This window comes from Didymella exigua, assembly GCF_010094145.1.
Source record: "Didymella exigua CBS 183.55 unplaced genomic scaffold M421scaffold_20, whole genome shotgun sequence".
NCBI lineage: Eukaryota > Fungi > Ascomycota > Dothideomycetes > Pleosporales > Didymellaceae > Didymella > Didymella exigua.
In genome coordinates this window covers 450,131-463,730 of record NW_022984794.1, presented here as the reverse complement: position 1 = coordinate 463,730, position 13,600 = coordinate 450,131, and the positions used below count along the sequence as shown (strand labels likewise).

Below are 13,600 nucleotides of genomic sequence, written 5' to 3'. Positions count from 1 at the left end.
CGGTCACCGCATCCACTATCTCCATCTCGAGTTGCCTGGCGTCTGCTTAAAATGCCTAACCGCACGCTACAGGTACTGTTCTTGCGAGCAGGTTGACCGCCATCCATGCAGCGATGATGGTTCCACACTCGCTCCACATTCCAGAGCAATTGATCTATCAAGTTCATGCAGTCTTTCGCGCCATTGACAAACTACCGCTCGAGTTGCCAGGGTGCGAAGAGCCCAATTGCTTTCACTCCACCTGCCGAACATGGCCAGTGGCGGTCTAGCGAGAACTTCCTTTGCAGAATTCTCGCACACCGCAAACCCGCAGCGTTGCTGGCCGAAGTTGCCGCCATTCTGCGCGACCGTCTGCTCTCAATTCGACCGGTGGCTGGAAGTCTTGTGATACGGCTTCTACCACAGTACCCGTATCAGATCTGCATGTGGTCATCGCTACCAGCCACGGGGCTGCAATCAGCGCTCAGCAGGGTCTAATGTCAGGACGACATGGCTTGCAGCGAAACTGTGTGCCACACATTGCTTGTGTCAGTTGCCCATCTGTTGCCACTCCGCAATGCGATTGCTTAATTGCCAGCATGATTGTTCACGGGATGCACCCATCTCGTCATTCGGCATGTGAAAGTCGCCAGCCCCAGCTGGTCAACAAGGGCGAAACACCCGTCTGCTGCAACGTCGACTGGGGCGGTTCGCGCATCGTCCATAATTCCCAGAACAAGCAGGTCACGAGTCGTATTATTCCATCTCACCATTGCACACCGTTTATGACAAACCGGCATAGGCCGCAGATGTCCACATGGATTGTTTACGGGGTCCCGTCCATGCGACCCCTCACCCCACATTGTCCGATAAGAGATGTGACCCCTCTATCGAGGCTCTCCACCATCTCTGCGAAATTGGACTCTTTTGACGCTGTTGCCGAAGCTGTCGGCCCCAGTTTGATCGCGCAAAGCCGCCAACGACTGCGTGCTAGCCCGCCGCCATCTTGTCGCCATACCCCTCAATTGCAATCCTGCGACTGCAAGCCGGGTGAGGGGCAGTGGACCGGTGTCGTTCAATTCAGCGCTTATCGATATGGACAATTTACCCGCAATACACCACTTTGAGCATGATCACCTCAATCGCTCTAAGCAGGATTTCGATACGACAATCCGGCCGTGGCTGCCGTGCTCCTGATGGACGACGGACCTGGGTATGCGCGACACCTCTGCATCCGCGATCTGCACACTGAGCACGTTGCAATTGCATCTGGTGATTCGTCAATTGAGCCAGATGACCCTGTCATTCGTTTCATGGGCTGTATAGGATGCAACACCTTGGAGACCCTGCAGCGGCCTCCCAGTCTACCGCTCATCTGGCTCAATTGACGAATCACCAGATCCCTATATTCGTATTGTCAGCTGCGATCCTGTCATCTCCACATAGGCAATGCCGTCAATCCAGCGTTCTAGAGGACGCCTTGTATCACTGTGGCAGGTCGCCTGTCTATTGACTGATGCGCCCCCCGCAAGTCAGTGCCAGGGCCGGAACAGATGAGCGCTGACTGCGTCGCGAGCACATCCGTGTCAGGCATGGATAAGCAGTCGCGCCCAAATCATGATTTGTAAACGACCAATGATCAATTGCCCCAGCCCCTATCTCCTTGCGACTGCCAAACGTCCTCGGACGAAACAAACATCCGACTATGACGACACAGCAAGTGCTCACCTGAGCACTGCGCAGAGCCGATTGCAGCGGCTTCGATTAGCGTTCTTGGCTGTTGAATCATTTGGTGTTCGGATCTGAACTCACGCAATCAAGCGGTCAGTGGGGGCAAGTGTCTCGATTTTCGCATGTCATCGTGCATTACCGCATTTGGGTGACGAAGTGGCGAATATCACGTGGATGCGCGCCGAACAAGCGTCACGCTAGCTTCAACTCTAGTACGGCTTTTCTTCGCGTCTTCCTTCACCGACTTACGCCAGAACCAGAGTTCGGCAAGTATGCCAACGCCTAGTGGCTTGCTATGGCGATGTCAAGGCTGCCTTCGCCTCGAGCCTTTGTGACGCAATTGCTGAATTCGCTACCTTCGTTGCAACAACGCGATGCCAGTGCGGAGCCGAGCTCACTCAGCGATGCGCCGGAGATCGTGAAGAAGCAGCTGCTATTGCTGCAGGTTCTGTTTCCTAACGAATTCCTTCCAGCGCTGGACCTCCTTGACAGGAACCTTGTCACTTGCTTTATCATTGGCATCGAGAAGCCCCCAGCTCCGTCTACCAATAGGACGACCTCAACAACGGACATACCTATACAGGGCAGTGACGAGTTATTGAGTACCTGCCCAGGCCCTGCAATACAAGAGAAACCATCCACGAGCTTTCTGCCCGTACCACGACCCCCTTCGAGTAGCGATACAATTTACTACGTCCGCAGCGCGCAACAACGCTCCTCCCGCTTCAGCACATCCTACGACAGCATCATGACCTACGAGGTGCGACTCGGCGCATGGAACTGCACATGTCCCGCCTTCTCCTTCGCCGCGTTCCCGGCTGTACACCCTGAACCACATCTACCAACCTTCATACCCAAGCCGACATCCTCGGTGAACCAGGATATGCAAGATGAGAATGTAGAAGAAGAGAAGAGGAAGGTTGCGGAGTGGATGTTCGGTGGGGTGAGTCTGGGACAGGAGATGCCGCCGGTGTGCAAACATCTGTTGGCGTGCGTGCTGGCGGAGAGGTGTAGGGGTGTTTTTGGGGAGTGTGTGGAAGAGAGGGAAGTCGGTATTGAGACGGCTGCTGGGTGGGCTGCTGGATGGGGTGATACTTGACTGTGGTTTGAATATAAGGAGCTGGAGGCCGCGAGGTCTGTGAGCTTGCTGTGGGAGATGTGATACCCAGCCTTGGCAGCGCGGTTTATTGACTGAGTAGAAAGACACAACGCCAAAAGCATGGTGACGATTAGGGCTGGTCCTTTGACGTGATGCATTACCGTCTCAAGTCTATCATGTCATGATGCCATACATCCTTTGACCCAGGCTAACTGCCCAGTGTCTTCTTTTCAGCCTGTCGTGGCGCATGGTGATACCACTTTTGCGCTGGGAAGGCAGTCCTTAGGCTCTTACTCCATTTCCTTATACTCCCCCTCAAAGCTTCTTCTTCTCATCCTTGCCCTTCTCTTTGCTCTTGTCGCCCTCCTTTGCATCACCATTCACGCCGTCGGCCTTCTTATCCTTCTCGTCGTCCTTGTCATCATCCTTTCTAGCTTCCTTATCTTCCGCCGCCTGCTTGTTCTGGATCTTGTTCTCGATGAGGTCGTGGAAAGCGGTGATAGCGCGGATCAAACTTGAAAGGTAGATTGCCATGAGCTGGTCGTTCGTCTTGATGCTCATTGCGCGCGCGAGCTCGCCGTTGTCGATAGCGCCTGCTGTGCCTGCCGCTGCGCCAACGCCGTTCGTCGCTTCACCAACTGGTGTCGCCTTCGGTGTTGACAGGTTCGGGAGGAGGTTGAAGACATCTTGCAGGTTACCCAAAATCGCATGGTTTACAGGGAGGTCTTCATCAAGGACCTTCTGCAGGTACTGTCCAATGTCGCGCAGCCGCAGATGCAGGCCTTGCAGCGACTGCAGTTGTGAGGTTATCCGGGTAGAGAGTGTGCCAACGGCGACGTCGCGGATGTCACGGAGAAGGTGCTCGACACCGATCTCCTCTGCTTCTTCGGCCTCGATTATTGAGGGTGTGTGGACGAAGGTCTTGGAAGTCGTTGTGCCGTCCTGGTTCGTGTCAGCATTGCTATAATAAATCAAGCCACGTCCACCTCGTACATCCTTGATCTCCTCCACAGCGAAGTAGGCGTCCGTCGGAACGCCGACCTCCTTGGGCTGTACGTCGATGATGACGAGCAGAGGGTTTGGTGTGTAGCGCTTGAACAGCTCGTTAACCTCCAGATCCGACGCGCGCAGCTTGGGCCCTGTGTGGTACCAGCCGATGAGCTTCTCGCGTGCGTTGATCTTCTTGAACATGTCGTTCATCGACTCGACGTAGTTGTGGTCCAGGAACCATACCGACGGGTCCTTCTCGTCTTCCTCAAATGGCACTACATCTCTAGTCAGCTTCTGTTGTGTTGTATTTCGTAGTCCCACCCCCGCTACTATGTGCAGGCGGCGAACAGGTAGTTTGCCATCTACGCACCTGCGAAGCTGTTCGACACTCTGACATTCTTGCCATCGTTCTGTCCCAATAGCACACCAACGACTCGTTTCCGTGTCCCTTTCGCCTGACGGCCGTAGTGATCTGCTGCGGAGAGAAGCACAAGCGGCGCAACTGACACGGTGCGAGTCACGAGCGACAGCGTCTCTGCTGTCGTGGCGGGCATCGCTGGTATGTGAGGGTGGTCGGTGGTGCGGAGATGGAGGTGCGGGATAATAGCGGCGAAGAAGGCGGGGTTTGTTGGTGGCGGGCGAGTTTGCGGTGGTGTTGATGCGGCTCCAAGGTGATGCTCACGAAGTTCCGAAGGTACGAATAGTGTGGCCCAAGCTCGAGCTAAAGGCAACTGCGTCACGAATGCAATTCACCAATAATGGGGCCTCTCGCATCTTTGGATCCTGCGCTCAGACAAATGTGTTGTGGCAGGTTGGGCCCTCTTGCAGTCAGACAAGAGGCTTATTATGAACACATGGGCTTGTAGAAAGTACGTCCGTGGATTCATGTCATTAGTGATAAAGCATACAAAGTATCTGGTATCTAAGAAGCTGTTCATGCCAAACAAACAAACAAAGAGTGTGTAGGATAATTTTGTTACAGTGTCGTGGTCGAGAAGTAGTACTGGTCCCATAAGAACTCGTAGTCCTCAATGACACCGCCCGCGATATCAAGTAGAGGCTTGCTCTTGAGCTTTTGTGTGATGGCATGAATCCAGGATCTATATTGTTAGCGGCTGAGACCCAGGTAGTGAAGAGTAAGACTGACTTTGTGATGTTCTCGTAGAAAGCGCCGCGCATCGTCCACCAGCCAAGTGCCCAGGCACGCTTCTTCAGCTCGTCCCTCTCAAGACCGGTTAGGCCGCGCAATCCTCCAGCCAGACGCTCTTGGAAATCCTTCTTTGCGAGCTGTCTAGCACCGTATTCTATGCTTACGCCGATCAGCCATGGCCGCCAACTCTTTCTGTCGCCACTGAAGTGCTGCATGGCCAGGGCATATGCGACAGGTCGCAGGATGTAAAGTGCCTCAGCTAGCTCGCCCTTACCACTAACACGGTGGAGCAAAGCTTTCGGTGGCTTGATATCGTCCGCTGTCAAGACCTTGGATAGGAGATAGCTTGAGATGTCCGAGCTATCAGGCAGGCTAGGCATCGACAACCCCGTCCTCGGCATCGTCCAGTTCTCTGCTTCTACCAAGCGCTCACTGGGCGGGGTGTCCATGCCATCAGCAGAAGCCGAAGAGTCCTCAAGGGAGCTTGGGTCGATCTCTCTTTGCGGTAGAGGTGGTGATAGCAGCGGCCTCGAGTTTGTCAACCGCAGCAGAAGCAATCGACAGACTGCTTTGATGATCTCAAGCAACACCACAACGCGCCATCGCATCTTCTCGCCTTTCCTCTTCGCCGCCATCTCCCATAACAGTTCAGTGTACTGGATCATCTGAAGGACGGTTGCGATGCGCTTGTACGTAGGCGACTTCTCCGTCCAGAACTTGGTGTAGCGGTGATGCGGAGTGAGCGGCTGTCGACGCGTCCCGGGCATCTGCGCCATCGCTTTGGCAAGGAGGGAGTCATGGTATAGTGAAAGGCATTGGACACCGCAGTGTACTGCGGGGTGGTCAGTCGGTAGGTGCTTATCATAAGGGAGCGCAAAGCGTACGTGATTCGGATGCTATCTCGGATTCCCTAAATCGTCCTGCTACATGTCAGTATTCATCTGGTCATGAGTACGGGCCAGCATGTACCAGGAATGATATACGTCAGAGACCGCAGCGCCGACTCGATCTGCGACACGGCGCTGCTGTTCTTCGTGATGAAGTCAGAGTACATGCTCAGCCACTTGGTGGGCTGCGACAGCACCTCGGTCGCGTTGTGCGTCGCTTCTTTAATCATCTTCGCGGCCGCACCCGTGCGTGGGTGATTCAGTATGAAGTTCGGTCCCTGGACATAGGCTGGAGGTAGAAGGGTGCACCGGCGGCTGGCGCGGTATCAATGCATGGGTGAAGTCATCTTGCGTGGCTGCCGCTGCCGAGGTCCGGCTTCCCCAGATCCCTTGGTTGCAATCAATGCTCGACGCCGAAAATCGAAACCACGCGATACCGCGCTCTACTGCAACACTTCTCTTGACGGACAAGGATTTGCAGCAAACCAATTTTTCATTCAAAGATCCGTGCAAAGCTCAAAGCTGCCTGATTTGCTGCCGCCCTTTCCTGTTCACACAGAGATGCATCAATTGCAACCCTGCGCTTTTCCAGTTGTGACTCAGGGCTGCTTGATTCGTGCTGATCCATGGTTGCTTGATTCTGTATCCCTGAGACGCAACATGAGAAGGGCGGTTGGCTGCTTGAAAAAGACATGTTCAGCATGCACATGTGACTGCGCGTTTTGCTAAACACGGAACCATACTCTTTTCAGTCTGCTATCGGCCACGTCCGTGACAGCTTCCCTACTCACGGGTGTCGGATTTCTAAGCAGCATAAGACTCTGGTGCCTCCTGGTCATATCTTCCTTTGCACAAAGACTTCTACAAAGACTTAGCGTCAATCTGGAAGGCTCGTCTCTAACAGTCAGAATTCTTCAATCCCGCTTCTATCTGGATACCGCCGATGGGACTGTCATATCGGGATTGTGGTGTACAAAAATCTGTTAGACCAATTTCGACACAATCTTCAATTTTCCGAAGCTTGTTGGACAGAGCCCCAGCACAAAATTCATTACATCAAGGTCTTCTATAACCCGATCGGCACGTACAGTAAACGCAACCCATTCAAACCACCAGATCAAGATGGCCACTACAACCGCAACATCAAATATCCCAGTCCCACAGGTTCCCATTCCTGCAGACCAGAAAGCAATCTTCACAGTCATCAATACATATGTCCACACCTACATGTCCCAATACGACAACTCCCACGACTACCAACACATCCTGCGCGTAGTCTCCAACGCTAATCGCATTCTCCAAGACGAGATCAAGACCAGCCCATCTACTTCCTACGACACGACCAGCCTCTTTCTCGCCGCTCTCCTTCACGACGTCGGAGACCACAAGTACGCCAAGCCTGGCGAGGACGTTGAAAGCCAGGTTTGCAATGTCTTGCTCGAGCACGGCGCAAGCTTAGACCTCGCAGCCAAAGTCCAAACCATCGTCAAGCACGTCAGCTACTCGAACGAAGTCCGCAACCCGCAGTCCGTCATCGACGTCCTCACGCAATACCCCGAGCTGGCTATCGTGCAAGACGCAGATCGACTCGATGCTATTGGTGTTGTGGGAATCGGGAGGGCCTTCTCGTTTGGAGCGGCGAGATTCCCGGACCAGGCCATGGGAAGGGCGATTGAACATTTTGGAGAGAAGCTGCTCAAGCTCGAGGGAATGATGAAGACGGAGGCGGGTAAGAGGATGGCGAAGCGTAGGACGGAGGTTTTGAGGGAATTTGCCAGGGAGTGGAGGGAGGAGGAGGGGTTGAGCTTTGAGCTGAACTGAGGTGTGATGATGTTGGGGGCTTAAAGAGACCCGAAGGCTTTTAGTATATAGCAAGGAGCCATTGAGTAGAATACGCGTATGAACCCGCCACCATCACATCTACGTTGGCCTCTCAACGCTTACACACACCTACAGTACTCCTTCGTAAAAAGCCCATAAACTACGCGCCCGTCCTCAAAGACCGCCTTCTATGGCCACGCACAAACGAGCTGCTATATCTGCTTCTTATCCGGCAGCGTTTCCTGCATCTGCGAGCTCTCCGGCGCCAGTCCACTTTTGACCCATGTCCAGAGCCGATTAAATAGCTTGACGGCCTGACGTCGGTTCCTACGGAAGCAGTGCGCGAGACTGGGAACGTCGAGGTAGCTGTAGAAGGATGGTGTGTCGGGGACGATGGCAGAGATCTCTCTGTAGAACGAGAGCGTGCCACTAGGGGAGATGGATTGGTTGGCATTGAGGGTATCAGTGGGAGAAAGAAGGATGTGAGGAAGGGAAAGGAATGCACCAGACCGTGGTACGTGATGATCTTGCAGCTGGCCAATTAAACTTAAATGAATGGTAGACGTTGCCGAAGTGCTTATAGGAGACTTTGTCGTTTGTGTTATTGTTGAAAGGAAATTGGCCTAATAGCCTCCACGAGGCGGGCAATAGGGGAAAAAAGAGAGAGTCAGTGTGGACTATGTACAAAAGTGACCGAACCGACGATTAGAGATTTGTAATAATATAGCGAAGAACCCAGACATCGTAACAATCCTGTCCACCTCCTACAGTAGGTTACTACTAGCAGTGCTTTTACCTTCTCCCGAGCCATTGGTTGGAGGAGTGGCAAGCTGCATCGGACTGGCCTGATCGCTCACTCGTAGGGCCAGCTTTCCATTGGAAGGTGTGCCTTCTGTGAAAGAGCCCATTGATCCATCATCCATTGGCGTCAGGTCAGCCTCCTCTGTGTCCATAGGCATGCCACCCGCTGGAGGCGGCGGTGGTGGAGGCGGTGCCGGAGGCTCGTCCGTCCGCGATCGTATGTTCCGTGATGACTCGTCTGCTTCATCTTCACGCTTGCGCTTCAGCTCTGAGGAGAAGTCAGTTGGCGAAGCCGCTCCTGGTGTCCCATCAACGTCAATCTGTGGCGTCTCCGGTGTTGCATCCTTGTCGTCGTGTGCTGCTTCGCCACGAGCTGCTCTGGCCTTCTCTCGTTCGTCCTTCTTCTTGACTGCCTTATCCATGAAGTCCTTCACATAGTTCTTCACAGTCTTCTCATGCTTCGAACTGATCTTTGCAGCAGGATCCTTGACGCGCCCAGACTTGTAGTCACCCCTGACGAGCTTCTTGGCAACTTCTTTTGACAAGCGCTTAAGATCGTCCTTCTCCAGCTTCTTACGGTAATGCGCAGCGACAGCCATGACATGTGAAGAGAGCTACGACAATCAGCATATTAAATAAGTAACCAAAGATTGTGAACTTACCGTTGCCTCGTACATCCTTTCCTGCTTCTCTTGAGGCAGGCTACGCCACTTCTCGCTTTTGTACTTCCTTTCTTGGAACTCGTCTGTGGCAGGCTGTGGGGTCGTCGAGGCTGATGGTACGGTAGGTGCCACATGTGCGGTAATGCTAGATATGATGTCTTGCAAGAGTTGCGTATCGGTTTTAGATTTTGGTGGTGGCGGTGGCGGTTGGCTTGCTGGCATTGTCGGTCGCTGCCATTGTGTAGTGCCCAAGGAGTTGTAGTAGTAAGTTGAGCCATTGTCTGAGGTGGCTTGGAACCAACCGGGCGGCAGTGGATTGAAAGTTCTCGGTCGAGGAGCAGGGCGCGGACCTTGGAAAAACCCACTCGCGGGCCCTCGAGGCGCGTTGATTACACGGGGCCCTGAGGGTGCGTTTAGGCTAGCTGGACCCTTCGGCGCCGACGTAAGTGACGGAGACTTTGATCTAGATCTTGATCGCTCTCGACCTCTCTCGCGACGCTCGAAGTGGTTCTCGGTGCGGACAGGGGTGCTTGCGTTGGGGTCCCGCTTCATGCGCGGTATCCGGTAAGCAACCTCCAATTTACTCCAGGCTGTGAGCAGCTTATCTGCGGACTCCTCGACATGTTCGTCGCCACAGCTCTTGAGGTTCTCTACCGCCTCCTCGATTTTAGAATCTTGGATCTTGTTACGGGTAATGCGCGGCAGCTTGTGCAAGATATCGAGGACCTGCGTAACGACATTGAAGTCGTCTATCCACGTAGTGAGGGTCTTCTTGAGGGTCTCATAGCCGTGCATACGAATGATACGATGGCCAACCTTGTCGTTGTCACTTTGCTGAATACGGCTGAGTAGCTTGACCGCAATCCACTTCTCCGTGCATTGTCGCAGAGCTGCCATGACTTTAGGGACTCCATCGTCTTCAAGTGACCGTGGCTGCAAATCATTGACGTATTCTTCGTCATCTTCGCTGACCTTCTTCTTGCGAGGCTTCTTGGTATGGACAGCTGTGTCCCAACCATCGCCGTCATCGATTCCAAGCGCTTCAATCGTGGCGTGAGAGAGCTTTGTGGCGTTGTCGGATTGCGTCTTGCCACCAATGAAACCCGAACAATTGGGCTCGCCACAGTAGCAAGGCTGGGGATCCGCTCCATATCGATCGACATTGTAGTTGAAGACCAACTCTTCACCGGCCTTGATCTTGCGCTCGGCGAATATGCCCATGCGAAGCTTGTCACCAACAACCCACTTGTCCACGAAACAATTTGGGTTGCAAGAGTGGTTGCAAAATCGTCCCAGATTGCCTTTTTTGGTTGCATCCACAAATTCGCCTTTAGTCAAAGACATGAAGTAAAAGTGCTTGATGCCTTCCTGATCATACTGAATCATACGGCGACGAAAAGTCCTCTCATCAATGACCTCGCCAATGTACTCGAAGATAAAATCTCCGGAGACCAGGTCTTTGTTGGCTCGCAAACCGAACCCTTTCTTATCTGTCTTCATCACTGTGACATCGGCGTATTGTTTGCGCAGGAACCGCTGATTCTGACATTTCCGGCCGCAACTGCAGTCACCCACGCACTCCATCTTGGTAGCACGGTTGATGCAGTCGGAGTCTTCGCCGCAGGCATTGTTTCGTTTCGTAACCACATCTGTTGCGACTCGTCAGCATCTTGCCAAGTGATGGAAACAACCGAGTGTAAAGACCTACCCCACTCTTCGCTACAATCGCATTCAAGGGCTGGGTCGGTCGTGCCAATGTATTTGTTCGAGTACGTGCACTCTGGAAGGACAACGAACGTCTCTTTGGCTGCTTCTGTAGAGTCTGGAAGGTCGAGATAGAGCGGTGGGGCGCGTGAAACGACTTTTTGTGTGGCGCTGCGCGAGAGCTTGAGAGCTCTGCCTCCTGGCCCAGGCTCCATCTTCAGCACAATGTCTCCTCCAACGACCTCTTCTTTGGTGCTGTCGGCCGGCGATGACGCTTCGGAATCGTGCTTCGGTGCAGGCGATTGGGACTTGAATCGAGACATCTTGAGTCGAGGTGGAATTGCAGAGGGTGTGGGCGGGTCTGCTACTTCCGCCTTTACCTGTATGCCATCGCCCTCGCGTGCGCTCAGGGTCGCGCCTTCCTCTAGCTTCATATCGCGCAACTCAGGCTCGAGCCGAGCCGACTTTCTTTCACTCTCGCTGTCCGACATGACGGGCGACCGTGGCTGCAAGGCGTGTGGTGATCAAGCTCGGAGCTGGAGAAGTGAGGAGTCCTGGTCCTGGAAAATCAGACGCTAGTGCTTCTACAACACAGGAGCAATCATACGCCTCGCCCCTGCATAGCACCCTGCACAGCGGTGAACAAACAGATGCGTACTGACGCTGTCTTCCTGTGAGAGTATAATTGCTCGGCGCGTGTGTCTAGACACGCGGTAGGCTTGAGATCGGCCGTGGGCAAATCTTCGTTCTCTTCCTCCCTGCGTATATTCCCTAGTAACGGGGTCCTCCTATATACCTCTGCACTGGAATCGCATGTCGCGCGCGACAAAGGCGGTATCGAAAAAAAGGCGGTTACGGTATGGTCTCGAGAGTGGTGCTGTCGACATGAAGTTGCACGATTCGTGGTGATCGACAGATGCTGGAGGCCCGGCAGGCTCTTTTCCTGTGTTGAGGCGCAGTAGGGCGTGTCCTCTGATCGTTCGCAATAAAGCTGAGCTTCTGCCAATGTATCAATGCCTGTTGTGCAGTCTCTTTAGCTGTGAACACGCGACTGGTATGGTTCCGTGCTGGTTCACGGCAAGCGCTGTTCGCAGTTTGTCCTAATCCGGTCAAGCCGAGGCGTTCTTCCCGGCCATGTCGAATTTCGACTATTCAATCGCAAGGATCGCCACTAGCTTTCACCCCTTCACGCTTCGTTCCTGTGTAATGCAAGTGAGGATCTTCATTGCGTCAAGAACTTGTTGGCGCCGCTGGCTTCGATTCATAGCTGTTATTGTCTTGATTGTATCCAGCTCATATCCACAAAGCCTTTGGAGAGTGGAGTAAAGACTCCACTGAACCAAGAAGCTCAGGACTCGCACTCTTGCAGACAGGCTGCTGTGAAGATGGTCGGCTCTTAGGGTGCAGAAAAAAGTCGGTCGCCGGTGTTACAATCAACTCTCGTAGGAAAGTGTCAATGTTCTTCGGTGAGACACTTGCAACTGCACGAGATCTCTGGCAGCTACAATAATTTCTGTATCATAACCGGCCTTTTTGCAACATGCGATTCAAGGCTTGCACAAGCACATGTTATCACACATTGACGTACCTTGGTATACGAAAAGACATGCAGTCTGGAGGCCAGGCATCATGCGCACAGGGGAGCGTAGGCTCGTGGGGGCTGTGGGAGCACGCAGTAATGCCTATACTTACAGTATTGATACATCGGTTACTCAAGTTGCACGTCTCAGCTGAAGAATCATCGTGTTACATCATGGCTTCCACAAGGACGTTGTTGAGTTCCACTCTGTAGAAGAGCATGGTCATTGAGGACATGAAGCACTGAGCTACTACAGTCGCGATCGTCTGCTATCATTCACCGAGGGCTGTGGGCGTACTTGAAATCTCTTTGTTGGCGATTGCCGTGTTTACAGTACCGTGGCCGGGGATGCGTGCGTTGCGTATGCCTGTCTTGAATAGCGGTTGTTGAGCTCTTGGATCCCTATTCTATTGTCAAGCATCCCTTGTACCTTGGCCTGACAGCTCCCGAGATATACAGTAGTAGCAAACTGGGATTCGCTTTCCATAAGATTTGCATGCAAGCTCTTCTCTTGAACAGCAGGACAATAGCTTGAGAATTGGTGCACTTCGTACTCACGCATTTATCGGTAGCCGTCAAACCTGAGCATGCTGCTTGAACCCCATTCTGAGTCTTTCAAAAGAGAGCCGCTCAGCCGAGTTTTCGAAGGTCTTGCAGCAGGTACGATATGTTAGCGTCATGCAAAGTATTTCACCCCATGGTTTAGTTGTTGGTCACTGCTGCATGCAGCTGCGCGAAGTCATTCTGAATATTTGCTGTGGAGTACGCAGTGGGCTTATCGTCTGCAGAACATTCCTGGTGAAGAAGCAATGGCAGCGACCTTCTGGTCCATGCTGCCGGCTCCTTACATGTGAAGAAGGCAGAAAGTACGCGTGATGGAAAATAATTCACTCCAACTTCCTGACGTTAGTGCGCATTAGGTAATGTTCTAACGAGACGGATGACAACGCAGGAACGATTCCCTAAATTTCCGCTAGCTGCCAAGGTCTCCAATGCCAACGGCCATACCCACCCGCTGTGTGACACCATTCAGAACGGCTGGAAAGCGCACCGCGCAGCATTTTTAAGCTCCCGTAAACCCCACTTGTCTCAAACGATAGCACGAGAAAGCGATCAGCTTGTCAACAGTCTTCTACCTAATAATGGCAACATCAACGTCAGCCGCTAGAGGTTGCGCCATAGAGCATCCCAAAAGCT

The 13,600-nt window shown here is 53.1% G+C and overlaps 5 protein-coding genes across 5 annotated transcripts; 2 read left to right on the top strand and 3 right to left on the bottom strand.

Annotated features, from left to right (window-relative positions):
* The first annotated feature begins 1,895 nt into the window (after positions 1 to 1,895).
* Positions 1,896 to 2,966, top strand: M421DRAFT_208487 (uncharacterized protein). Its single transcript, XM_033588195.1, has one exon. It carries the CDS (start codon positions 2,006 to 2,008, stop codon positions 2,807 to 2,809), a length of 804 nt encoding a protein of 267 aa, XP_033447120.1. The 5' UTR covers positions 1,896 to 2,005; the 3' UTR covers positions 2,810 to 2,966.
* Positions 2,967 to 3,124: 158 nt separating this feature from the next.
* Positions 3,125 to 4,353, bottom strand: M421DRAFT_6771 (26S proteasome regulatory subunit rpn-8; the record flags this gene model as incomplete). Its single annotated transcript, XM_033596435.1, has 3 exons — positions 3,125 to 3,751; positions 3,803 to 4,074; positions 4,170 to 4,353. The coding sequence occupies 3 exons, from the start codon at positions 4,351 to 4,353 to the stop codon at positions 3,125 to 3,127; spliced, it is 1,083 nt and encodes a 360-aa protein (XP_033447119.1).
* Positions 4,354 to 4,669: 316 nt separating this feature from the next.
* M421DRAFT_422471 (peroxisomal membrane protein pex16) lies at positions 4,670 to 6,455 on the bottom strand. The gene is made up of 4 exons (XM_033593172.1): positions 5,919 to 6,455; positions 5,834 to 5,869; positions 4,947 to 5,781; positions 4,670 to 4,899 (listed from the first exon to the last, which is right to left on the bottom strand). The coding sequence occupies exons 1-4, from the start codon at positions 6,064 to 6,066 to the stop codon at positions 4,776 to 4,778; spliced, it is 1,143 nt and encodes a 380-aa protein (XP_033447118.1). The 5' UTR covers positions 6,067 to 6,455; the 3' UTR covers positions 4,670 to 4,775.
* A 503-nt stretch (positions 6,456 to 6,958) lies between these two features.
* On the top strand, positions 6,959 to 7,657 carry M421DRAFT_6769 (uncharacterized protein; the record flags this gene model as incomplete). Its single annotated transcript, XM_033596434.1, has 1 exon — positions 6,959 to 7,657. One exon carries the CDS (start codon positions 6,959 to 6,961, stop codon positions 7,655 to 7,657), a length of 699 nt encoding a protein of 232 aa, XP_033447117.1.
* Positions 7,658 to 8,421: 764 nt separating this feature from the next.
* M421DRAFT_6768 (uncharacterized protein) lies at positions 8,422 to 11,315 on the bottom strand (the record flags this gene model as incomplete). The annotated part of the gene is made up of 3 exons (XM_033596432.1): positions 8,422 to 9,072; positions 9,121 to 10,769; positions 10,829 to 11,315. The coding sequence occupies 3 exons, from the start codon at positions 11,313 to 11,315 to the stop codon at positions 8,422 to 8,424; spliced, it is 2,787 nt and encodes a 928-aa protein (XP_033447116.1).
* Positions 11,316 to 13,600: the final 2,285 nt, after the last annotated feature.